Raw genomic sequence first — 25041 nt, 5'->3', positions numbered from 1 at the left:
TTTCAAAGAGAAAGAATGGGGCTCCAGAGACCCCCATAACTCTAAGCAAGTTGTTCTCTAGGGCAGTCAGCATTTCTGTTAAAGAGAAGTCTTCCATGTCCCAATGACACCTCTATGGTTGCAAGGAGAGCGATTCTTCTGCTCCTGAAGGCCCAAACTGCAGACACAGCCTTGGAAGGGAAGCTTGCTCTCACGGCTACGGCAAAGGAATGGGAAGCACGAGATCTGGCATGAAGTCCTACTCCCATTGAAGCCAGTGGGATGTTTGCCATTGGCTTCGGGGGAAGCCAAGATTTCAGTCTGCAGCCAGATCTGCTGGTGTGTTGAGCTATGCTGAGAGCAGGACCAAAAAGGGTTCTTGGTTTCCTGATGAAGCTGTTACTCCCTCGGCTCCCCTGCTGCAGTTAGCTGGTCTCTCACCTCACATTGCCCCCTGCTTGCTGTCATGTTTTCAAATCTCATTTTTAGGCCAGAAAGCTTTTGAGGAACAGACTAGCTACATGGATGTGCCTGTTGTATTGTCCCATGACTGGAGCTCCTAGGCATCCCCACCAGAAAAATCATCCCCTCTATTGTGGATTATGGACAGTGCAAGAGAATGGCATAAAGCAATTGCACAGGGCTAGGATAAGTGACTTAAGTGAAGTAAGACATACAGGACTTGCTCCAGGTAAATAACTGTGCCTTTTCCTTCAGGCAGCAGCTTGAATTAGCTCTAGAATTAACTCTGTATGGTTCAAGAGAGCCTGAAGAGATTGTAAAGGTGATCCAGGGCTGGGCTTCCCTGCTTCACACCCTCACACCAACGTGAGCTGTTGGTAATTTGATTTTACAAGCACCCCTTTTTCTCATCTCCTCTCTTTCAAGGTGAGGTGGCAGCCAGTTTGCATTAGTGATGAAACATGGCTTAGGTACTCGTGAGCCTGACAGTAAACCTTTCCCAAATTATTCTTGTTTCCCCTGCTAATAAGTTGTCATGCTGCTGTAGTGATATAAGTATTAAGCAGTGCATTATATGGTGCTCCCCGATGCATTATACATCCTTGTGGCAGCTCCTGCACCCACACGGCATCCACGTTTCGGCAGGGTTAGTGCCCTCCTCTGAAAAGAAAGTGAAGAAAGTGATCTCAGCGTGGACTGAGATTATTGCAGCCCCATTTGGGCCTATACAGGCCCTGTTGTTTTTATTTTAATGGACACATGGTGGAGCCTCTGTGTGCCAACAACAACAAAAAAACACATTGCAAATGATTCTTGCTCTTTATTTCTCCCTGATCAGGTCGTATCTTCCTGTTCAGTGTGTGGCTTTGGTCTCTGCTGCCCCTTTCTGGAAACATCTGTAAGTGCATCACATCTATAAAAAAATGGATGAAGGTTTCTCTCCTGGATCAAGAAGCTGCCCCGGCTCTCCTCACCTCTCCAGATGCCACGTGTTTGACAGCGTCTTCTCCTCCTGGCCATAGCTTGTGTCCTCTGGCCATCTGGGACTTGATTTCACTCCTTTGACACTTCCACAAAGGGCAGCTGGCGAGAGCAGCTTTCTGGTAAGTTGAAACCATTGTGATATATTTGTTCCTCACAAGCAAGGAGTTTCTAAACGTAGATGCTTAAAGTTGAGGTAATGCTGATCATATAGAGATCCACAGCTAATAGTTTTACTATGGTTTTCTCCAGCGAGTTGGAGCAAAGCTACCCAGAAGTTCAGCACTGGTGCAGGAGCCCACCCCAGTGTTACCTCTTTAGGCACCGAGATCTTTACAGGCAAAAATACTCTTCAAGAAATAAATGGGGAAGAATGGGGAGGAAAGTAAAGAGAAAGAAGAAAAAAGAAAAAGCCAGACATACACAATACAGTATCTTCTCCTGATTGCTTAGCTTAGCTCCGTAGCACCATTTCCCATCCGTCTTTCCCGTCATTCTGAGATTGTTCCCCAAGAGTTCCCTATCTTATCAATAGATCCTTTCTCAACTTAGTGACTGCCTCTGAGCCAACTTTTTTATTTTTCTGGTTCAGTGACTGGCACAGTGTTTGCATGAACTCTATCTACTTGTTGCTCTTCTGTTTTCTTTGCTAATATGATTCCCATCAACTCTTGTGTTTCCTAGGGTATGCACCATCAAACAAAAAGAATCAGAATAAACAGAGGGAATTAGTCTTCATTCTTTCTTAACAACATGCCTGTGGTTTTTTTTCTCCATTAGCAGATTCAATCCAGCTACTTTTGCTCAGGTTAATTCACTGTAGCTGCTATCCAAAGGCTCTTGGTTACACGTACCAGATGAGATGAGGGGACAGGATTTTGCTTTTAGCAGGACCTCAGCATTTGTGTGTTTTGAATTTTAAGGAATGGGGCAAGGGGGCGTTACCTGACCTACTGCCACCTGGTTCTCTATGGAGTTCATTCTATTGCTGGTAAAGTAAATGCATCGTGGCCAACATGCTCCCGTACACCCACACACCATGTTGACAGTCTCGTCATGGACATGACCTCAGAGCCAGCTTCTCATGGAGGGGACCATGGAGAATCTCCCTTCTTGTATCCAGACCTTGAACCTCAAAGTCTTCCCTCTCAGTTTTCTCCTACCACCTGAGGCCTATGGTAAGAGCCCCCACTGCCCATGGGAGCCCCTCTTCTTGTGGTGAACATGGTCCAGAGGGAAGGTGAAGGTTTTCCCAGAAGCACATACCCATTCCGTGGCTCTAATTAGAGAAGATTTGTCTGTTTATTGCTAACAATGTTCTTCCTTGCATTTGGTTCAGCTGGGAGCCTGATGAGTGACTTCCCAGTGGTCTTGAAATCCAAGGCCCATTTTTTTTAAATTTTGTCCAGTCTGTTGGATACTTAGGGTAATGTCTGGGTGTATATATATTGTAAAAAGGCTTCTGACAGTGAAGAGTCCCAGCAAAGGATTGCATAGACTCCTGGTAATTATTCTCAGCCTGTCCATCTAAGGCCTGCCTATGTAGGGAGCTGCATCATTAACCAGCAGGGACACAGCCCACATAGTAAAACACATTGTTCTCTTCTTCCTCTTCTGTACAAGAAACGGATTTGGCTGCTTGTGCTTTGTTTGGTACCTGGTGCTCATGCTGCTTGTGTTTGTGTCACTTTGCCTCTGTTCACAGTTTGCAGTTGCAGCTTTTCTAAGTCTTTATTGACAACCCAACACATCTTTCGTCACTTAATGCATGTGCACCCCAGCTTCCCAGAGAGCTGTCTGGGCTGTGCTGACGTGCCAACACGTTGTGCAGCCTTGGCTGAATCAGTTCCCTTCCCTGTAACTCAGGGAACTGCCGTGCAATAACCAGGGTACCACTATAGCATCACCGGGCTGCAGCTTTATAAGGCACTTTGAGCTCCTCAGGAGAACAAGGGTAAGTGCAAACCTGTCCTGTTATGTTGTGGTTAAAGGGTTGCCTGAGATTATGGTTTGAAGCGAATAGGAAACAACAGCAATAGAGAAGCTCAGCTGTACTTAATGGTGGTCAGTTAGTGGTTTGGGGCATTTTCAGGGGCTGTTTCACAGCCCAGTTACAGAAAGGGCAGAGCCAGCTTGGGGCTGGGACCCATCGGTTGGGCTGTGTGCAGGACACAGGAGTTGTATCAGGGCCGCCCCTTTTGCTGTAACATTTACAAGTGAGAAGACGTCAATTTTCCCAACTTTTCTCCCCACAAGTTGGTTTAAAGGGAATGGAAGCAGATCCTGCTGTAGCCAAGCACATTACTGGCCAACTCAAATGCCGCCTCACTGTCTCTTCATCTACATGAGACTCTTAATGCCCCAAGTCTTTGCAAGTCCTGGCACAGACCCCAATTGAAGCATGAGCTCCAACAGAAGTTTTAAATTTAAAGCTGTTCTTTTGGCTTCAGAAATGCGCAGATTGAAGCTCAGAGATGCAATTCAGCTGTTTACTTGCAGATCTGCAACAGCCCTGCTGTGTTGCTGCACTCACTTCTGTCAGGCAGTTGTGTTAACAGCACTTTCCAATTAAAGCAGCAGCCTCAGTTACAAAAAAAGCTTTTCCTATCTGGGCATTTATCTGATTATTTTTTTTTTTAATTACTCATGGAGCAAAGGGCAGTTTTGTTTCCCATCCCTTATTATAATGAATCCACCATCATTTTGGATGACGGGGCTGGCTTTTGCTGGGTTTTTTATATCTTGCTATTTCCAGCATCAGGTTGGGCTCACATGATGGGGAGCACTGATGTGGGTGACCAGGCAAATACCAGGTGTGCAAGCAACTGCTCACCCAGAGCAAGGAAAAAGACACCCTGTTCTGGAAGTAGCCCTGCCAGAAAATCCCAAGGCCTTGCTATGTAAATTATGGCCACTTGCCTGACTGAAATGTTCCTGTTCTGAAAACTTGGCTTTTAAGACCGTCACAGCCAATATCAAGGCTTTTCTCCATTACTTGAACATTCAGAATCTCCAAGAGAATAAAAGGTAGCAGATGAACCCTGCACCTTTCTTCATGGTGCAATCAGATAAGAGCATCTTTTTGGATTTCACCTCACTGAAAGGGACATGCTGGGCTCCATCCTGCCTATAGCTCAGCAAGGCTCATCCGGTGGGATGCGGTGGGATCTGAACTGAGACCTGGGATTTTCACTCCAGCTGTTTGTCACTGCAGACAATGCTGTAACTGCCTGCCAGTTTAATGTGCTTTGTAACATGAGCACAGAACTGATTAGGCTGAGGCTGGAGGAACTGGAGAAGGACCAGATGCAGTGACAAAAGCACAGGTTTCAGCGCTGACATCCTGTTCCGTCAAGCCACAAAGTCCCTCTCTCCTACGATGTGCTTTTCCCATGGTTTGATCAGCTGTAGCTGTCACTCTGGGCTTGTGCCCAGCACAGTGACCCTCAAATCTTGGAGCACCTTAGTTCTGCAAGACCCTTGCAAGGATGCTACAACCACAGACTCCCAGACTGACAAGAAAGCAAAGCCTGCTGCTGCCCCCATGTGTAACTTGCTCATTATTGTTGCCACGCACCAGTAGAGACGTGGGAACCCTATTGGCAAGCATGAAGGAGAGCCAGGCTAAACGCAGCACAGCCTCTCAGCTGCTGAGATCAAAGATCTTGCTTTAGAAAACTCTTCTGTTTCTTTTTTTCCTCCTGTGAGCTCAGGGCTTTCCCTGGGGCACCTTATATTAAAAAAATTGCAAAGTCAGATTGGACATGCCTGGAAGTGAGACAAGCTGGAGACAGTGTGGAGACATGCGATACACAGCAAAGCACAGAGGTGTCATCGTCCTGTTCTGGAAGGACGCATGTGCAACATTCAGAGACTGCCATGCGATGCGGAGCGATATCGGATATCAGCACAGCGCGTTCAGGCTTGTTGGCTCCGACCACGAGGAGCGCAGAGCGAGAGACAGCTCTTGGCAGGCTGAGCTCACATGATAAGGTCATTGGAAAGACAAGTGATGCTTTCATCAACCTGCCTTTCCTCACTATCAGCACCAGCTTGAGCAGGGACTCAGTGCTCCTGTAATATACTATGCTCCACATGGCACCAAGGACAAAAGCTTTCTCACAGATAAAGTGCAGCTGTGTTTTTCCAACCAGTGTCTCAGCCCGCACCTCCCATTTCTCTTGGTCCTGTCAGATTCCAGTTTTGAACCATTAAATGGCATATTTTGGAAGAGTTACATTCCCTCTGGGTCAGTGGCACCCCTCAAGCAGAGGGGAGAACAGGCTGTAGGTACTGGCTATCTACCTGCTGCTTCCCTTTTGGACATCTGTTAGGGATCTCAGTTTTGTCCTTCTCTTGTGGGCAGTACTTTTTGGGGGGCTGCACATGCTAATTATTCTGGAGTTGATCAATCCTGGAAGCTGCCTGAAGCCTGGGCTGATGGGATGTTAGCAGCAGCCAAACTCTCAGTGCCCCAAATGGAGCCAGTCCGTGGTTCAGGGAGGTCGTGCAGATCGATGGCTCTGCCCATCACTAACACAGCTTCTTGGAAAGGCAGAGTTGGCTGTTTGCCATCCTTTCACCGAGAGCTTTTCTGGAGCTGGCACAACTGGGCCAAGGAGCAATGCCTCAGCTAAACATTGTCCACAGACTGTCCTGGACATTGCCTGGAGCTCTCTGAGAACATCTGGAGAGAACAACATGCTCCAGCAATTGGGGATTGCAAACATATGCTTCAGCTATGCAAGAAATCTTTGACTTGTTCTGAATGCGATTCTGCCTGGGTTTCTTCCCAGGAACATTCCTGTTCTTCACAATTCACCAGTTGCAGGAAGGGAGAAATGGGGAGGAGGGATTTGAAGAGTAAGGGAGAGGAAAGGGAACAAATCTTACAGTGCTTTAGCCAAATTCCTTCAGAAGGACAGGGTGTGGAGTATGGACTCCAGGATTTGGCACAATCCCAAGAAAATATGAACTGCAAAATTAAAACCACTTTTAATTACTCGTTTGTTTTTATATAAAGAGTAAGTCTCTGTTTTTCTGAAGTAATTCAGTGTCTCCTATCACATAAACCAGGCAGTCCCTGCCAAATGGTGCTGCGTGATAGAACACAAGCACAGAACTAGGTCTCTGAGCAAAGACACGTTATCTCCCCTGGGAGACGGCAGCGCTGTTTAGATCTGCGTTCTGGTTCCCGAGATAAAAGTCTCATTCCTAAGAGTCATAGCGTATGGGAGAGACTTGCAAATGTGGTGTACTCGTAGGTGGGAGTAATTTGATGTCTGAGCTGGAGATGGATGATGAAGCTGGGTCTTTGTTAGAACACCTGCTACGTTAACAGGAGAAAAAGCTTGTGAGGATGGAGGCAAGAGCTGTGCTTCTGCCCTGGAAGAAGTCAGAGGTATAGGGCACCCAGTGCCTCCCACCCTGACTCAGGGGGATGACAAATCCCTCTTCTCATTGCTGGAAACAGCAAGGTCATACCTGGGGAGGGCCAGAGGCCACAGTGGCTGCCATATTCAGAGGGACAGGCTAGGTGGTGGCTGCAAGGTGTTACATTGCTGCAGGGTGTACCTTTGAGTAAGGAAGGGGTACGCCATGTCCAGGTTGGGTAAAACTGGGCCTGAGATGCCCCAGCAGATCAGGTGTGAAGCTGCTGTCAGCCCAATCTCAGGGCTGCTCCTGCACAGCAGCGCAGACACGGGCTTTGTGCTTCTTTCCAGGTGTGACCACTTAAAGCATCAGCTTGTACCTGAGGGCGTTCAGCTTCAACCCAAGACCCTGCAAGGACAGTCAGCAACAGGAGTAGTGCTACTTATATGCAGAGTTGCCCATGGCTGAGTTTGGAACCTGCTGAGCTAGACAAGTGCTTCCAACAGGAGAAACCACTAAAAGAGGCAAGGTGTAACCCCGTGATACTAACCATGCACTCAAAGTAACCTACATAGCTTAATTAACTCTATTAAGTATATGCGCCTATAATTAATTTAAATGACGTTTTCTTCCTGCATTGTGTGCCTACTGCATCAACTTTGTAATATTATTGCTGTGTATATAATTCAATCAAATTACATATAGTACCCACATAAGCTTCGTCACTCCAGACACCAGGGAGAGAATTATTTTGTTGTATTTGGCTCATACTTCTGCCTTGACGCAGGGAATAACTTTACTGAAATTGGTTATGCTGCATTAGTCCAAAGCCAGAGCAAGGCCCAGTATTTATAAATTATTTACAGAGACATCATAATTTCTATGAATCTATGTCCTGAACATTGGTGTGGTTTGCTACAGCTGCCTTCCCAGTCTCCCAGTAGGAAACACCAAAATAAAGGTAGAAAGGAATACTCCTTTTTTTTTTTTTAATACATAATTCTGCAATATCAAAAATATCAGCAGATTCCTGTTGCTTCACAGTGCTATATAGAAGCCTTTCCTTTGTATATGCTAAACTAAACAGGAATAATTGGTTGATATTAAGAAGCAGATGCTGAAGAAGTATTTTTTTAACTTGTGCTATATGTAGTATCAGGACAGTAGTTTGCTGCTTGTGAGGGTTCCCTCCTTCATCTTTTATTGACTGTACATTATACGTTTTTATTGTTAATGGCCTCGTATGGCAAAGTAAATGGGTGAACAATTTCACTCTGTCTTGCTTTTATTAATCCCAAACCATGGATCAGGTCACAATTAATGGTGGCCCTGGTGATTTATGAATTGCGATTTTTACTCCTAGCCATCCCAGAGAGTTGGAAACCATCAGATGCCAGCCTGAGCAGCTGCAGCCTTTAGTACCAATGAGCAAAATGTGTGTGGCTGTGTGAAATGGCCCATCGTTGGGCAGGCGAGTTAACTGAATACCAGGGCAGGAGAGACTGGAGCTGCTTTCTGCAAGCTGCATATTCAGTTTTTAGTTTCCAAAGGGTGAAAAGCAGATTAACACTGGGTGATCTGAAGCTGAAATAATAGGTTTTATTGCAGAGCTTTGAAGGCTGCTTAAAGAGAAGCAAAGAAAGACACAAGGAATATGTATCTGACACTTCCGACACTTCTGAAATGAGCCTGAAAGAAGAGGGACAAAACCCAAGTGATGAAGAGAACAGCAATTCTGGATCTGAGCAAGAGCTTACAGGAATCGCAGGGGTAAAAGAGGAGAGCCCTATGCTAGATTGTGCTCTCTTTGGAAAGCCCCAACCAAGACCTTCACTAAAGCTTTGATTCTTTATCACAAAGTGATTAACTCTGACGTTCCCTGGGAAGGAGCTTGCATCAATGTGAGTGCTGGCTGGTGCCCAGCATCACAGACACATTGCTGCTTTGGATTAAATGAAAATGAGCAGAATTTCTCAGTTCTGTTACCCTCTGCATTGACATAAGTCAGGAGTAGGAGGATTTCTTCCTGAAATTCAGGGGACGTATGACCCTTATGTTTCTTGAATGTGTATGATGACTGAACCATTCAGCCCTCAAACAGACTTCAGTTGTTTGGGGCTTTGCAGCTCTCACAATCTATCCGCTAACAAAAAATATCTTCCAATTATTTGGAATGCTGACATCACCCATGTAACTGGTCCAGAGCCAACATCAGCTCTCCTACAAAACGGACAGTTATTTCTTCTTAAGAATGATCAGATTCTTCTCATTGAGCACATTTGGCATCACTTGAGGTCCAGCATGGTGTGTCCACTGCGAAGCAGTAACATTTGCAGTAACAAAGCTGCTGAGCAGACACATCCCTCAGGTCACTTGGGGACCGGGTGTGAGCTGATTGCTGACATGTCACCATGTCTGCCTGGTTCAGTTTGAACAAATCTGGCTTGAAAAAAGGTGGTGGGGAGCAGTCGAGCTTGGAGGACCAGGAGGGAGAAGCTGTTGTGAGGTGCAGAGTTGAGCTATTCTGTTGTGAAGTGAAATGGTTCAGGAAAGGCCAAGGAGCAAAAGCTGCTGGGAAATGACACAAGGCTGAACTTCAGCTGTTGTAAACAGAAAGATCAGCAGAGGATGCTCACCCTGAAAAAGTCTGAAACAAGCACACAGGTATCTAAAACATGTTGCAAAGCCTCCTGTTGTGATGCTTTTTTCAGTGTTATAAATCTTTGTTGGATTAACTTCTTAACAGTGAAATTATCCCACTCTGCTAGAGGCAGGTTTCTTGCTGAAATGACAACAAGTATAATATTTGAATGTAAAATACGATAGTTTGAAGGTCCCGAAGGGCAGAAGGGACAGGGCTGCACTCACCAAATGGGCACTCATTCCCTGTCATTTCCCTATTCATTCCTGGTAAAACATGTCACATCTGCCACTTGAATTTTAGGCCAAGAGAAAGGGAATCTTGTAAATCCCTATAGCTCAAGAATGCTACATGTTTAAAGCAGCAAGTTCTCACAAGGACTGTGATCCTATTGCAGCACAGACTTATTGCAGACAGGCTGGGAGGAAGAGTAGGGTCATTTCATGGGACCACAACAGCAGCAGGTACCTGGGATCCTGCTGCTGCAGCCAACAGTGGTTTATGTCCGTGCAATGTCTTAGGGCCAAAAACCACCAGAAAATGGACTGGGAGCTTCGCCATGTCCTGTTTGAAGTGAATTTGCTAAGATCCATCCAGGTCCTTTTTAGGTACCACTAGAGTTGTATGTCAGGTTCCTGGAAGTAAGAATAGTGAAGGACCTTTCCATGAACTAGTGCAGAGTTTGGCCCTGCAGAATCTTCCCATAGTAAAAAAAAGAAAAAAAAACCTGAGCTGGTTTAATTTCCCATAAAAGGCAGGAAGAAAATTGGCAGTATGAGTGCCTGTGAATGCAAAAAACCAAACCAAAACAAAAACCAAACAAACCAGAAACGGGCCTTTCTTCTGCCCTTTCCACTTGGTAATGAAAGCCTGAAAGGCTCTAAAGTGGCAGGTTTTGTCCTAAGGCTTTAATTCTTTCTCCATTATGGAAGACTTTCTGGACAGACAGAAAAGAGGTCAGTATGTATCAGAGGCAGCAGAGAAACCTGCAGATTGGTCTGTGCAGGGAAGTTTAAATCTCGGTGACAGGTTAGCCATGACGTTGTGTTCTAGGGCACGCTTGCGCGTGGTGGTCTGGACACTGCACACGTTTCTTCTGGGACAGGAATGCCAGCAAATGTCCAGCTCAGTCTGTACAAACGCACGAATGAGCTTGAATTATTTGCAATCAATTGACACCAGTCAAGTAATTCTCTGTTTCCATGTTTACAATTTGCGTAGACAAATCCTGAGAAAGGAAGTGATTTTGAGTGCGACGAAAAGCTTTTTTGCTTGATTTTCTTAACAGCTGTTTCATCCCAACAGTTGGGAGAAAACCACCTTTTCATAAGGATTGTGTAAGGACCTTTCAGCTGGAGGATGAAGCAATTTCCTATCTATGTTTCCTGGTGTCTTGCCATGAGATCAATGAATAATTCTTCCTGATATTTTAAAAGTTAGAAAAATAGTAAGCAGTAAATGACAGTTAAGGAGAAGTAAGGCAGCCCAGACTTAACACTGTCAGCAAAGTCTGGTTGTTACCCCTCTTTCTAGATACCTTAGCAGCTGTATTCTCCAGATTTGAGCAGGTTACCCTGAGTAACCTGTATTTGTTTGACAAACCCTGTTTATTACTTGTAACTTTTGAACCTCAGTATGCTCAGCAAAAGCATTTTGGCACATCTCATCTAGTCCCCATGCTTGTAGAGCCCTCTCCAGCACACTAAATCCATCGTCTGGTGGGTCAGAAAAGTACGTAAGCTGGCCGAGCCCCAAAATCATCTGCTCATGAGACGAGTTGGCCCAGGAATGGAGGGAAGGAAATCCTAATACCTGATGGGAGATGGGGTGCTGGCTCATTCCTTGGAGGAGGTGGGCTCAGCGCAGTCCTGCCTGGCCGCTCTCCCACCGCCCTGGCAGCCCTGCCGAAATCACACAGCCCGGGCGTGCGGCAGAGCAAGAGCCGTGAGGAAGCAATGGCTGTTGCTTAGAAAAAATAACGTCGATGCTTGGGGAACCTTCCTTCCTCTCCAGTGTGTGACCTTTGTCAGCTGATGGTCCATCTAACTTAGTGGTAGCAAGATCTGGGGAGGAATACAAGAGAAGGCAAAGGGATTGCCAGCAACTGTGTTCAGCTTTAACTTAGGTTTGTCCATCTCCTTTAGGGCAAGGAGCATCCAGCAGCCCTTCACCCTTCTGAGCAAAACCTTAAGGCTGCACCTCAGGAGAGACCTTCACGCCAGTCCCTGGGACGAGCAGTGCCTGGTTAATTCCTGCAGCCAGCTACGAGGAAATATTTCTCCTCTCCCCTCCGACTAGAAAAGCTTTGCATGTGGAACTTGTTAAAGGTTTGTCCTGAGCTTGTTTTTTAAACATAAGCCACGAGTCAGGATGGGCCAAAGAAAACATACCAGCGCAGAACACACCTCATCAGCTCCGCAGGCACCGGCTTCGCTGCGGCTGGAGCCAAACGCCAGCAGTGAGTCCACGGGGCGGCGTGGCTGGAAGGGGGCATTGGCTGGAAGGGGGCATTGGCACCGGGAGCCGTGGCCCCGCACAGCGCAGTGCTGCCTTGAGCTTGCTGCAAAATGGGAGGGAAAAGGCTGATTTTTGTGGAAATCACAGAAGTTCAGTGGAGGTAACCTGGTGTGTGAGCGCGGGAGCAGTGTCCGTGTGCCCTCGCCAGCCAAGGGAGGGCAGCCCAAGGCCTGGAGTGACCGCTCACCCTCCCAGCAATGCCTCACCCTTCCCGAAATTAGGCCAAGTTTACTCTAGATTTGATATATGTGTGTGTATGACCAGTATATTGACAATGTAATAACTGAAATTTTGTATCTGTATGTACAGTCAGTATAATGTATGTGATTGCAATGATACCATAGGGCTGTACCGATGAATATTTTCCCCCCACCCCTGCGGGCGGTGCGGACACGAGTCTCGCCCGGGCCGGGGGGCGCGGGCCCTTTAAGTGGGGCCCGCCCCTCCGTCCCATACTTTCCAGCGCTGACCGCTCAACCAACCCCGCTTCACCGCTCTTCACGGCTGCCTATTGGCCAGGCGGCGCTGAGAGTCCCGCCTTCCAGCGCTGCTAGCCAATGGGAGAAGCGCTGGGCGAGAGTCGGGCGTAGGTTGGTGGCGTGTGGCCGATGGCCGGCGAGCGGCGGGTCAGTGCAGGGGGCTCGGAACGGGGTCCTCCGCGGGGGACGGGGTCCGGAGGGGGAGGGAGAGGGGCAGGGCCTATCCGCCGCGGACCGGGAGCCCTCCCCTCCGGGAGCGACACCCCGCGGGGAGCGGCGCCCTGTGAGGCGCTGAGGGGAGCGGCGCGAGGCCCTCCCGCGCGGCTGGGGCAGCGGCGCCCCGACCCCCGCACCGGGAGCGCCGCGCTGAGCCCTGCGGGGCCGCGGGCCCGGGCGGGGAGCCGCTGCCGGTGCGCGGGTGGCCGTGCGGGGCGGGAGCCGGGCCAGCACCCGAGCCCCACGGCCCGGCCGTGCGGCGGTCGGGGCGGCCAGAGCCGGGCTGGAGAAGAGTTGTGACCTTACCTGTGGAAAAGCCACGAGTGAAGTGTGTTGGGAGGGCACCCTGCGCACCCCGGGTTACCGCAGGCCGAGGTGTCCCACACGAGTCAGGCTTCAGAGCACAAACCCTCCTCGGTCAGGGAGTTCTGTGAGAAAAGGGTTTTCTTGCCCATGATAACAGGTTGTTTATGGGGCTGAGGGTTGAAGAGAAAAAAAAACAGTAGTGTAGTAGTTTCCTAATAACTTGCTGGTGTAGGTCTAGCAACAATTAAAGTGCTCAGGCGGGTTCTTGTGTTTATATGACAAAATGAGCTTGTTGTTCAGGTTGAAGTTAAGTGTGGCTTGAGCTGTCATTAACAACCAAAGTGCACTTCCATGACATGAAAATGTGGATTCTTAAAGCATAGAGAACTAGGGACTTCTGGGAAGGTGACATAAAGGATAATTTTGACCAGTTTTTAATGTGTATTGGTAGGAGATCTGATAGGTTTCCGTTATTTTTTTTACTGTAATTAAAGACACTTGGCTCACGTGGCTCTGCTGCTTTTATGAAATTATAGAAAGCGGTTGTTAAGATGTGTAGCTAAATAGTGTCAGGTAGTGGCTTGTCCCCAGGTAGACAAAAACAAACAAACAAACAAGTTTGAAAATAATCTGCCCATTGTTGCTGTCCATAAGGTTTTTAGTGTCTATGTCACTGCTGTTAGAGCAGCATCTTTTGGATTTGCCCCAAGCAGATCTGGGTAGATGGAACGCTTTGTGTGTGTGTGTGTGTGCATGCAAATACTGTGCTTTTTTGTCCATTCTCCCATACCTTACATGCCAAGAAATAAATACTGGTATTAAGGAAATTCAAAATGTCTGGTTTTTGTTCCAGGAGCTGGAATAAAAGATGAGGCTGAATGAAAGCCGGACAAGGTCCTTCCAGGCTCCTGTCACCGTCCACAATTACCCGGGCAGGCAAGTGTACGTGTTTCCCGATGGCCGATCTGACTCAGAAGATTCATCAGAGGAGGAACTCAACGTTATGGAGTTGCGACCGCGGGGCAAGGAGCAGCAGCGATGCAGCACTTCTCGGGACAGAGCTGGAGATGTGGTACTTCTGGAACGAGAGATTACGGAGGATGATAATCTTAACAAGCTAGCCCTGCAGTATGGTTGTAAGGTAAGAGCTATCTCTCTCTGTTTGGTTTTGATTACTTTAGAGGTATTTTACGTGTAGTTTAGTTTCCAGAATTTCAGGAAGGTGTGCTGTTGTGTAATAGTTTTGAGAATGAAAAGTGTATTTCATGAGTGGTCAATATCTTGGTCAACATCTGGGTAAAACTGATCTGGAAGAAGTCACAAACAAACAAAAAGATTTCTTCAGCTAGCAGCCTAGGAAGATGTTAACCCCACACCCTGTGTGACCTGCTTTCCTGTTTGATTTGGATGACTAAGGGCAGTGTAGCCATCATGATTTGTACTTAGTTACTTAAGTGAGGGCAAAAAGTAGGAAGCTGAGTACAGAAATGAGGGTGAGAGCCCTGCTCTTGAGGAGCATACAGTTTTTGAAGCAAACCAAAAAGCACAAAGAAATGCCACTCCAGGAGGGCCTAGTTTGGGTTTTGTTTCCACTTATTTTTTGAAAGACATGAGCAAGGAAGGTCTAAGTCTAACAGGGGCAGACTTGGAGGAGGAGAGATACCAAAGTTCAGGTCACAGAGCCCAGGTGCTGTCAGTGCTTGATGTTTTTGATGGTTTGCTGTCGTACTCAGCAGCATGTGCAGTTCAGCCATCTGCAGGAGGAAGGGATGCATACACGCCATGAATTTTCTTTCGAGTTGCAACATACTACGAAATACATTTTCTTTGTTCCAAAGCAGAGCGCTTTATAGAAAAACTGTTGAGGAATTTAATTACCTGATCTGAACATCAGAAGTACCCTGTAGTTTTGCAGTTAAAGCTGTAATTTTAGAGCTTCCTTTATCTGCAAGCTAGACTGTGATTAAAAAGTTCCATGATGCAGACAATTGGACGGTGACCTGGATGGGGATAATGATACAGTACTGGCTCAACTGCTGCTGTGCTGTTGCGGCCTGTCTTGCTTAACAACACAACAGCTGTGTGGTGCAGCTGAAGCAAGATGGCTTAGAGGAATTGTGACAATTCCTCCCCTCCCATTCCCTTAGAAACAAAAACAAAACAAAAAAGAAACCCTTCAAAGTTCTGCTGACGAGCCCGATGCATGTGAAGCTGCAAGTCTGGTAGGACTTGAATAGGCCTTGATTGGCACCAGTAGAGCCTGAGAACTCAGAGCTGCAGCAGTTGGCTTTGCAGTTGTGACTGCTCAGTGCTAAGCAGTGGCAATTGCATTGTTGTTGCCTTTTACGTGGAATCACAGCAGTTTGGTGAACTCTGAACAACTCTTTTGGTTTATGGTATGAAAAATCCCGTTGTGCCCCCTGTCCTGCCCTGCTGGGGAAAGCAGGCTGGTGAGGAGGGACCAGGTAGTCAGTGTTCTGCTCCCATAGGAAAAAAAAAACCCCATCTTACTGCTTCCCTCACTTCTAGAAATGGCACTTTTGACTTGTTCCCCTTGAATTGAAGAGGTACAGAAATCCTTATTATTGGAGACTTGTGTATTTATCTGTTCACAGACTGGCTCTGGTCAATTTTCATGTATTTTGTTTCACTTGTGCAATTAGGCAGCTCCTGAAAGGTTACCAGGACACAAGTGAGGAAGATTTGTAGCCAGAAATATATGTGACTATGTTTAAAGAATGCAGGATGAGTTTCTTCTTGAAATCAATGAGAACTTGTTGGTTTCAGAATCGTCAGGGCCTGCTTGGGGTGACATAGTAAGACAGTGCAGCAAATAGTTTTGTGTGTGCTACAGAACTTGGCAAAGATGCAAAGCAATTCAAATTTCTCATTTTCACTCTTGACCATTTATAGTTCTGGGCTGGTTTTGGCATTGTTCTTAGCTGGGACAAGAGCCACTCACTGCAGCCAAAAAAAAAAGTACAGAAAATAAGCCTAAATGGCTTGTGCAGCCGAGTGCTCCTGCATGCCTCCCATCCGCTCTGGTTGTTGTTTCTGCATGAGTGCTGCTCCGCTTTCTCTTTCTAGAGCCTTAGCACAACGTTGCAGTGTTTGATTGCAGACTCTGCAGGGGATATTTACTGTCCCAGTAATTTGTTGTCATTGGAAAAAAAAAAACAAAAATGGAAGCACCACCTCAGTTAGAAGGCTTTAGGTGAGATTGTTATTTTATAGCTAAAGAGCTTTGCAGGGTTTAAGTCCTGATGTTATGCTGGGGCAAGCATAAGGAGTCAGAACCAGCAGCTGAGGATTCCTTTCTCCTCAGGGGCACCAGATTAGGATCTAGATGAAACATCCAATTTTCATATTTCTGAAGCTTTGCAGAGTAAGTGTGAGATTCAGGCATTCATCTCATCTCCGCCCTTCAGCGGAGCCGTGCTTCCTGGCTGGAGCAGACGCCACCTCTCCGGGACTGCCCAGCAGTTGAGTTCTGATGTGCAGTTGGTTCCCTGACAGCCCGTGCGGCCGGAGCAGAGATCGGGGAGAGACAGCTCCGCAGGGGAGCCCCCACAGCTCCCGGCTCCTGTGGGGCCAGGGTTCTGCCCTCCCTTGGGGCACCTCCTGACACCACAGCCTGCATGTCGCCCAAACACTTGTTGTGATGGCAGAGGAGATGGTCACGCTCCCTTCTGGTGTATTCATCTACCGGCTTCTCAGAGATCTTCGCCCTGAACTACCAATGATTCTGGCACTGATGGCACTTAGACATTTGCTTAGGAAGTAAAGTGCGTTCTTGTTTTCAGTTCCCCACTTTCGTTGGCAGCCCCAAGCTTGTGCAGTGAATGCAAGTCATACAGTGATGAGATTTCTAAAAGAAAAACATACTTTGTCTGAAAGTGCAGTCCATGTGCTATGTCTCTTCTATATGATATATCAGAGGTGGTTAATCTGTTCATGTTGCCTTTCTCTTTGGTTTGGGGTCTTGCTTTTTTCTTTGTTTTGCATCCTCCAGCCTTTCCCTCGAGGTTCTTTCTCGTCTCCTCGGTGGCTTTGGAGAGCTCCCTGAACACGCTGACAGTCCCATTCGTTCTCTTTGGTGAAGCTTTTAGAGCAGCTGAGAAGTTCATGTACTTATTTGGTTGTTGTCAGCGAACGCTGTATTGAGCTGTGTTCTCTTTATTTAAATAAAGGAACACTGTCTTGCCTTTGTCTTCTCTGTGATACCATCCTTGTGACATATGCTGTAGGTATGGTTTGCACTTTCTTGCTATTCTCACTGTTATTTGCATCTCTGAGCTGGGTGGGAACACCAGTCACAGGTGGAGACCCTACACACAACCCACCAGATAAGATGACAAATGCACGGAGGTTGTTGCCGTAAGCAGGAGCATTTACTGACTGGAAAAAGGAGCTGTGTGGAGCTGCTGTCCTGCAGAAGAGGGGTGGTGCTTGGGACCGTGTGCAGGGGGGAGGCTTGTGTGCTTGCTGCCAGGCTGTGGCCTTGCAAAACCACGCTGTGCTCAGGCTGGAGCTCTGCTCACTCTGAAACGGCTTTCCAAGCAGGGGGAGGGTTTTACCTGCTCATACTGATGTTGTCCGCTCAACTTAACTGCTCATACATTGTTTAAGGTATGAAAACTGTTTTGAAAAGGATCTGCTATAAAGACTTTTCTTGCCGTAACTTGGATTAGAAATGAGAGAAGGATAAAGAAAGCAAAAGGAAAAACAATATTAAGCGCAACACCACATATGAGAGATACAGGAGCTCTAGAGAAGGTTGTAGACTGGATTGGCAGGGACCAACTCTGTTCTACAGGACCTGGAGCATCCCTGGAACAGCTTGGAATCTCTGCAGAACACTGAGCCACTTGCAGCCAGGGCTTGCCTTTATTTTCTGGCTGCTTCTTTCACACAAATTTTGCAACTACTTCCTGCTTCAGCGCTGGGTTGTCCTACACTAATATTCCTGTCCTATTTGGATTCTGTAGGTTGCGGATATCAAACGTGTCAACAACTTCATCCGGGAGCAGGACTTGTACGCGCTGAAGTCCATCAAGATCCCCGTGAAGACCCACGGGCTGTTGACGGAGAATGGCAGAGAACTGAGGCCGCTCCCGACTGCGCCCACCCAGACCGGCCTGACGCTCGTGGACTTACCGGAGCCTGACGAGGGCGCAGGCGGCTCTGCCGGTGGCAGACACCTGAGCGACTTCTTCAGGGGGATTGACCAGAGCATCCAGGACGCGGTGCAGGTGGAGGTCCGGCTCAACACAGAGTACTGTATGGAAGCACGGGAGAGGCTGCTGCCCGAGTCGGGGAAGCAGAAGACTGGTAATGGTGCGGACTGTGGAATCCAGTGGTGGAACGCGGTTTTTATTATGCTCCTGATAGGAATTGTCCTGCCAGTATTTTATATCATCTATTTTAAAACACAAGGCCTGGTGGCCCATACCTCTAACACAACACTACCCTCAAATATTTCAGCAGATGGATTGGAAGGGAAATTACCACAAAGCTCAGTTGTAGGAAAAAAATCCTGAGGGGGACAGGGAGGCAAGGACGGCCTCTCCTCCCGGCAGGGAAGCCCCTACACCGGTGGCTGACTGTTGTGCATTCAAGGGAATAACAGTACAGATTACTTTTATTTTTTTAAGTAGCTGATGTTGTAATCCTGAACTTGCCTGGAAGTGTGGTGGTGTGATTTTTATGGAAGAATAAGGATGCTTTGTTGCTTATAAAGATCATAAGGCAGCTGGCTTGACATTCATGAAATCTGTTGAGGGAAAGTATTTTGTAGCAATTGACTCATCATGGTTGCTTCAGGTATTTCTTAATGCTATGTCTAAGAAGTGAATCCTTTGCTGCTGTGATAAAGAGTGCAGTATTAATGTGATTGGAAAGTTGGAGGTTGTTTGCATTTTAAGACAACACTTTTTGCTTAGGCTAGAAATGGGGCCTCTTCTTTTTCTCTGAACTGTCATTTTTATCTCTTGCAGACCATGGCAGTGTTTGCATACTTAACCCTAACATGGTGATTTTTTGGTGTCTTAAGCTGGGTGTGTCACGGAGGACACTGACAGCACCTCATTTTGTCATTCTTTTGAGCAGAGGTTTAAGCTGTGTTGATTAGGATGGTTCGAACGACGCAGGAAGGGGTGAGCCCAGGCTACTTCTCCTCAGTTAAAATCCTTCTCTTGAAATCCTGAGTCTCCGCTGATGGAGCTCACTGCAGAGCTCGTGCTTTTGCCAGCGTCCTGCTCATCCAGAGCCAAGAGGGCAGCGTGACCACAGGCGGCCAAAGTGTTGGAGGAGGACAGGAGCGTAGCGCTAGGCCTGCGGTACGTAGGATGCACTTCTTAAAGGCTTGTTTGTTTGTTGGGGGGAGATCGAGCCAGTGTTACTTAAAAAATAAAAGAATAATCCATAATGTTGCATCTCAAATCCCCAATTTTACTCATGGACATGAGTTTCCTTGTTTGTAATTTTCAAGTGAGAAGGCTTTGCTAAGTTGCATTTAATTTGCAAGGTCAAGGAAGGAAGCCCTGAGTTACCTTGGTCAGTCACAGAAAGCAGTTGGTCAGTGCTTTAGGGGCTGTGAACTGCTGACATTTGCATTAAAAAGCTTCTGAGTGTGTAGGAAGGACCAGTGAGGCTTTGGTGGCTGGTGGTGGCTGGAGGTGCTGGTAGCCTGAGGTCTGTGCTGTTTGGGATGTCAGTGAACTCTGCTGAGGCGAGCAGAAAATGAGGCTTTTGAGAGTCTTGCTGTGGAGAAGAATTTGCCTCGAAAATTTAATTGGGCAAATACTCTCCTAGAAAGGAGCACTAAGGTATTTTGCAGCACAGTTGCACAAATCCTGGCTGAGGCTGTGGTGCGGTGCTGCTGTGAGGAGCAGCCAGCTCCCAGCGGCTTGCTCTGGCCAGTGTGTCAGGTTTCACTGAGGGTTTCTTGGTGGTTGTTACTCAGAAGGTGAGGGTGGGTGAGCCTGTTGTACAGCCACGCACTCCTCCTGCCCTGAGGAACAGCAGGCTGACGGTGTCTGCGGGGGGGGTGGAACAGGACTGAAGCATCCCAGGAGCCCCACGCCAAGCAAGCAGAGCTGTGTGATGGTGTAACCATAGCCTGTGTGTCCTGCCGCTGTCAAAAACAGTGCTCGGGAAACCCTGAGGGAACCGAACTTGGTAAATGAGGACTCTACTGAAGTTTTCTTCTGTGAAGGAAACGTGTCTCTCTTTGTTCTAAGGGGGGTATTGCGTTTTTAAATAAAGCAAAATGAAATAAAAGCACAAGGGGCACCACCCACCCCAGCCAGCTTGTGGGTTTTTGTCACACAGCTGAGCGCTCCCTCAGCCAGCTGCGCGCCTTGCACAAGAAAGAGTAAGAATTCAGAACGGTTTTCTCTGCCAAAGTCTTCCTCACCCAGAAGATGTGTGTTTGACAGAGCACCCTCCCACTGCAGCAGCCTGAGAGCTGACCCCATGGCCTCAGCACTGCTTTCACCACAGAACTACAGCCACCCAGGCAGAGCCGCAGTGGGGACGGGGCAGCTCTGCTTGCAGCCCCACACCAGCCTCCTGTACCTGTCTGTCCGTCCAGCTGAGAGCGGCAGGAGAGACAGACTCACCTTCGCTTCCCCAGCCTGAACGCACCCGGGGTTTTTGGCAAGTTACATTTTGTAATAAGGTTCTTACAGAGCATCAGGTCTCAACTTGAATGTAAATGACAAGTGTATGTACCCCCAGACTCCATGTTAAGAGAATCGCTGCTGTGGTTTAAATCAGCACTTCAAGACTATCTGAGGAGTATCCTGGACACCTGGAGAGGGGCAAAGATGTACCAACCGGGAACACACTCTGCAAATACGAGAGAGGCTGGAGTACACAGTAAAAGCCAGTATCTTTACTTTAGTGAATGCAGGATACAAATATTTTACAACAACCTCTAGCATTTTTCTTAACGATTTGATAAAAAGTTCACTAGAATATTTATTGTATATTGAAGAAAAAACAACACATTCAGGGAAAAAAATTGAGATTAACTTATTTTTTCTTAAAAGATTCATCTCAAGGATGGCAACAAAGTCCAGCTTGTGCCGCCAAACGGCTTATCATCATTAAACCGTGAACAGCTTCTTTGTGAACTGTTGACTACAAACATTTACCAAATACATAAATCTCTTTTAAAAAAGCCATTTTAAATATAGCAAAGCAGTGTTTTCTTGCACAGCAAAGTGAAGAAAGGTTCTACTACTAAGATTTAAATGTTTACATTTGTTAAGTCTTTCTTTCACATTCTAATTTAACTTCTTCCCATGATCAATTGTTAGGAGTTATTTTGTTCCTTATTTACTATGTATTTCTTGTGCGCACAATAATTCGCAAGTTTCGGATGCGTTAGTGTCCTTCAGTGAAAGGAAAGGCTAAAGCATTTTTCTCTGACAAATCCCTGATAAAGTTTATATTTAAATACCATAGTGAGAGCTGAAGATGGAGAAATGATTTGTCACAACAGCAGATAAAAATCTTAAATCTTTCAGACCAGGATTGGATCCCTTTGCAACTTCATCTGTAGAGTTAATTAAAAAAAAGTATCTTTTTTTTTTTTCTTTAAACCTGTTGAAATATCTGTGCTATGTTGTCTTTTTTATAAAAGATTTTTACAATTCCTAAAAAAAGTATGTTCCAAAGTTAGTTATTAAAAATCAGGATTCCCATTTATTCAATGGCATAAGCGTCTCCCAGCGCCGGGAGGGCTGGGGGAGCTGTTCTGCTGAGTCTCTTGGAGGGTTTGGGGCAACATGTGAACAGTCCCATTTGCGATTCGAAGAATCGATTTGTTTGTTTTTTAAATTCATTGGTGCAATTTCAATACAAACTCTAACCCCTTTTTTTTTTGTCTTTAAGAAAACAGTAATAGTACTGTTTAAAAACCTGCATAGAAATAAAGACTATAGAGATACAGTCAGCAAAGCCATCTTATAAGGCACACAAGAAAATAGACAGTAAATGTGAATGCAGAACTCCCACTCAGATGTACAGCAAAGTTCATATATGTGCATAAATAACCAAAAAAAAAATCACATAACTTTTCAGAGCAGTAAAAGGTTCTCTGCAGCGGTAAGTGAATTCAGTCACTTTGGAAACACAGTTACCATTAGAATGAGTCTCATTTTCCTCTATGCTTCTGGAAACCAGCAACTACCTGCAATAAATGGAGAACAATTTCCAAAGGTAAGTGGCTGAACCGAATTGAAACCTGTTTTAAGGTTACCATGACAACAGGAGTGGGTTTTGGAAGCTGAATGTATTGACTTTGTGCTTCAATCCCACATTAAAGCAGCAGCCGCGGGGAGAGCCGTCCCCTGGATGGCTATTGCCCACACTTCTTACTTACAGCATCCAGGGGTTTTGATTCTATAATTACAAGGAAAAAAAAAATTAAAGCCCAAGCAAAGATTCAGTAAATATGAGGGACAATTTTAAAGGAGTCTGGATAACAAGACAGCACTGCAGTTTCTTCCCCAGAACAACCAGCATTAAGATTTCTTTGTATCTACGTAATTTGGTTCCCAGTGCGGCCAGACACTCCACAGCCGGGACCCGGACAGAGACCAGATCTCACAGGACGAGGCCCCCCCAGCGCGGCCGCCAGCAGCACCAGCACAGGCAGCCGCGGCTTTCCCCGCGCTGGCGGGTGTGAGCGGGCCGGGCCGCGCCCGGCAGAGCAGACACCGCCGGCACAGCACCATCCGCGTCCAACAACACCTGCTCGGGGCAGGCCCAGGACCCGCTGGGCCCCGCGCGCTGGGTCAGTGCAGCACTGGAACAGCACGTTCCTTGCCGAGGCTTCATCCCAAACCACTTACCGACTTCGAAAACCTTTTGTGCTCCTCTGATATGTGTTACTTCCCTATCAGGAGAAATTAGGTCAAGTTTTTCCACTTTTTTTTTAACTCCTCAGAAGAGGCAGCTTTAAAATGATGCCTTAAAATGTGTTGTAACAGATTTTTTTATATTTATGCAGGATGAACTTAACACCGGATTTTTTTTTTTGCCACTTTGCTATTTATATACATATATATAAAATGTATAATGAAGCTTAACCATACAGCACAGAGATTACAATTTAACGGCACACATTCACCACCAGTGAGGGGGACAACCCCTTTATACACCCTCTGAAAAATCTGGATAATAATATTAATAATAATTAAAATCCAAAGAAAGTACAGTATATTTAACAAAATAGTAAATATTAAACAGTGAATACTCTACTTAATAAGGACCTCGCCTTTTTTCAAGTTGGCGTCAATCCACAAAAATATACTTTTTAATCTGGTGAACGTACAATACATAGGTACTTACACCAAAGGTGATAATATATTTAGGATGCTATATACACAAAGAGTTTGGCTCAAATTTAAATTTACATATAAGTGTTCATGGCTTATTTTTCCCCCAAAGGTTCCGCCTGCAAGTTTTTCCTTTTCATCTTTGAAAGCAAAAACTAGAAAGTCAAAATAAGATAAAACTATACTCTACAAAAAAGCTACAACATACAGCTTTGGCTTATATAAATAATTCATAGCAGAATGTGTTCAAAAGTACTGTATATAACTTTATATATAGTCTTCAATTCATTAGGGTATTGTTTTCTTTAATATAAAATATACATGAGCTAAAATCCGTTTCTATATTTTTCAAAGGTATGAACGTAAAAACAAATTTGTCAAACATATTCCAATTATAACTTAATATATTAATTTTATTTTGTTAATGTTCTATTTTCTAGGCTAATATTTTCTGAATATTTCATGCGAGTTCTCTATGTCTCTCTTTCACTCATTAAAAAAATCACTTCTTTGACCCAATACACTATTTTTTTTGCACGTGCAAAACAGGGTTTCTGTTTATTTTATTTTTATAGCATCAGCCCTTCTCCATGCACCCTCTGCAATAGAGACCCATGCCACGGTGGGTAATATAAAGGACATTTTATGTACAGTATTGCTTTCTTCTTCCTGCTTTTCTACTGCTCTGCTGCTACAAAGCATTATTTCTTAACTACGAGTAACCATACAGCTTGAATAAAACACACAGGGACGTTACTACAGGCGAGCCCTCTTGGTTCTGCAATCTAGTGTGGTAGGAGTATAATGCGGGTACAACGGTTCTCTGCAAAACAGGTTCTATTATTAAAACAACGAGTCCAGGTAAGTGCCAGACTAGCTCAATACCTACGGGATTGTTCTGTTACGTTTTACCATGGGACATCTGCAGCTATACAAGAAGTTTGTCATAAGTGCCTGATGATTTTGTGTATGCTACACACACTAGCACATATATATGCATGTGAAGATATATATATGCATGTATGTATATACATATAAATATACTTATTTCATGTCCTTATTTATAAATTTAGATATGTCAGGATAGTTCATTTTGAGAACGCAAAACTGAAGAGGCAACACTGCGAGTTTATGTCACCCACGTGTCCATCCTCATTCGTTTTACCGACGGACTCTCTCTGTCCTCGGAGTTCGGTGGCCTCCCCAGCACCACGGGCGAGTGGAAATCGCTTCTCGGGTCCTCCCGGTCGCTGCCGTCGTAGGAGCTGCTGGAGCTGCTGAGACTGTCGACAGGAGAGCGACCCAGCTCCTGTCGCGACGGCGGCGGCTGCGGCTGCTGCTGCTGCGGTTGTGGCTGCTGCTGCGGGAACCCGGAGGGAGTTACACGGTCCCGAGGAGGTGAAATTGGTTCAGATTTTATGTTGATGTTTTGGTTGGTGTTAATGGATAAATTTGAACCCTGAGATATCTGGCTGCCAGTACTGGGAAAGAGAAAATGGAAAGGCAGAAATAAGAAAACATGAAAAGGAAAAGTGACGATTCAAGTGTCTGTGCAACTGTGCGGTCCTGTGCTTCAACACCCTCAAAATAAGTATGTAAATAAATGCAACTTACTGAGGTAAAGAAACAAAGTTGAAGGAAGCATTAATTGAAGGACTGAACACATTTATACAAGTTAAAAACAAGTATTTCCTATTTCCATACATTTAAGTTCACCATGCAGGTGATGCCTGTGGCA

General features: G+C 46.0%; 2 protein-coding genes and 1 long non-coding RNA gene across 12 annotated transcripts in view; 1 reads left to right on the top strand and 2 right to left on the bottom strand.

Annotated features, from left to right (window-relative positions):
• Nucleotides 1-1319: 1319 nt before the first annotated feature.
• On the bottom strand, nt 1320-13076 carry LOC308044387. Of its 2 annotated transcripts, XR_013922609.1 has the most exons (4): nt 12955-13076; nt 11842-11996; nt 1416-1541; nt 1320-1354 (listed from the first exon to the last, which is right to left on the bottom strand). It is a non-coding gene; the product is annotated as an uncharacterized lncRNA (long non-coding RNA). The 2 variants fall into 2 exon arrangements; XR_013922610.1 differs by having other exon boundaries at nt 1349-1541.
• LYSMD4 (LysM domain containing 4) lies at nt 6667-24440 on the top strand. Of its 7 annotated transcripts, XR_013922606.1 has the most exons (7): nt 6667-6823; nt 7146-7319; nt 11581-11763; nt 13808-14095; nt 17943-22759; nt 23879-23925; nt 24377-24440. XR_013922606.1 is itself a non-coding variant. In XM_080351088.1 (5 exons), exons 4-5 carry the CDS (start codon nt 13823-13825, stop codon nt 18492-18494), a joined length of 825 nt encoding a protein of 274 aa, XP_080207214.1. In that variant the 5' UTR covers nt 6667-6823; nt 7146-7324; nt 11581-11763; nt 13808-13822; the 3' UTR covers nt 18495-20713. The 7 variants fall into 7 exon arrangements, 4 of the variants coding, with proteins under 4 accessions (XP_080207214.1, XP_080207215.1, XP_080207216.1 ...); XR_013922607.1 differs by having other exon boundaries at nt 17943-19292; nt 22525-24410; XR_013922608.1 differs by having other exon boundaries at nt 17943-22182; nt 22525-24410.
• Nucleotides 20825-25041, bottom strand: part of MEF2A (myocyte enhancer factor 2A) — an 83601-nt gene continuing 79384 nt past the window's right edge. For all 3 annotated transcript variants that reach the window (XM_080351087.1, XM_080351086.1, XM_080351085.1), the window contains one exon: nt 20825-24784. In XM_080351087.1, the coding sequence (XP_080207213.1) occupies nt 24433-24784 (352 nt within the window). In that variant the 3' untranslated portion in view covers nt 20825-24432. The remainder of the gene's footprint in view (nt 24785-25041) is intronic.

Source organism: Nesoenas mayeri, assembly GCF_963082525.1.
Source record: "Nesoenas mayeri genome assembly, chromosome: 11".
In the NCBI taxonomy this organism is placed as follows: domain Eukaryota; kingdom Metazoa; phylum Chordata; class Aves; order Columbiformes; family Columbidae; genus Nesoenas; species Nesoenas mayeri.
This window is presented reverse-complemented; position numbering and strand designations above follow the sequence as displayed.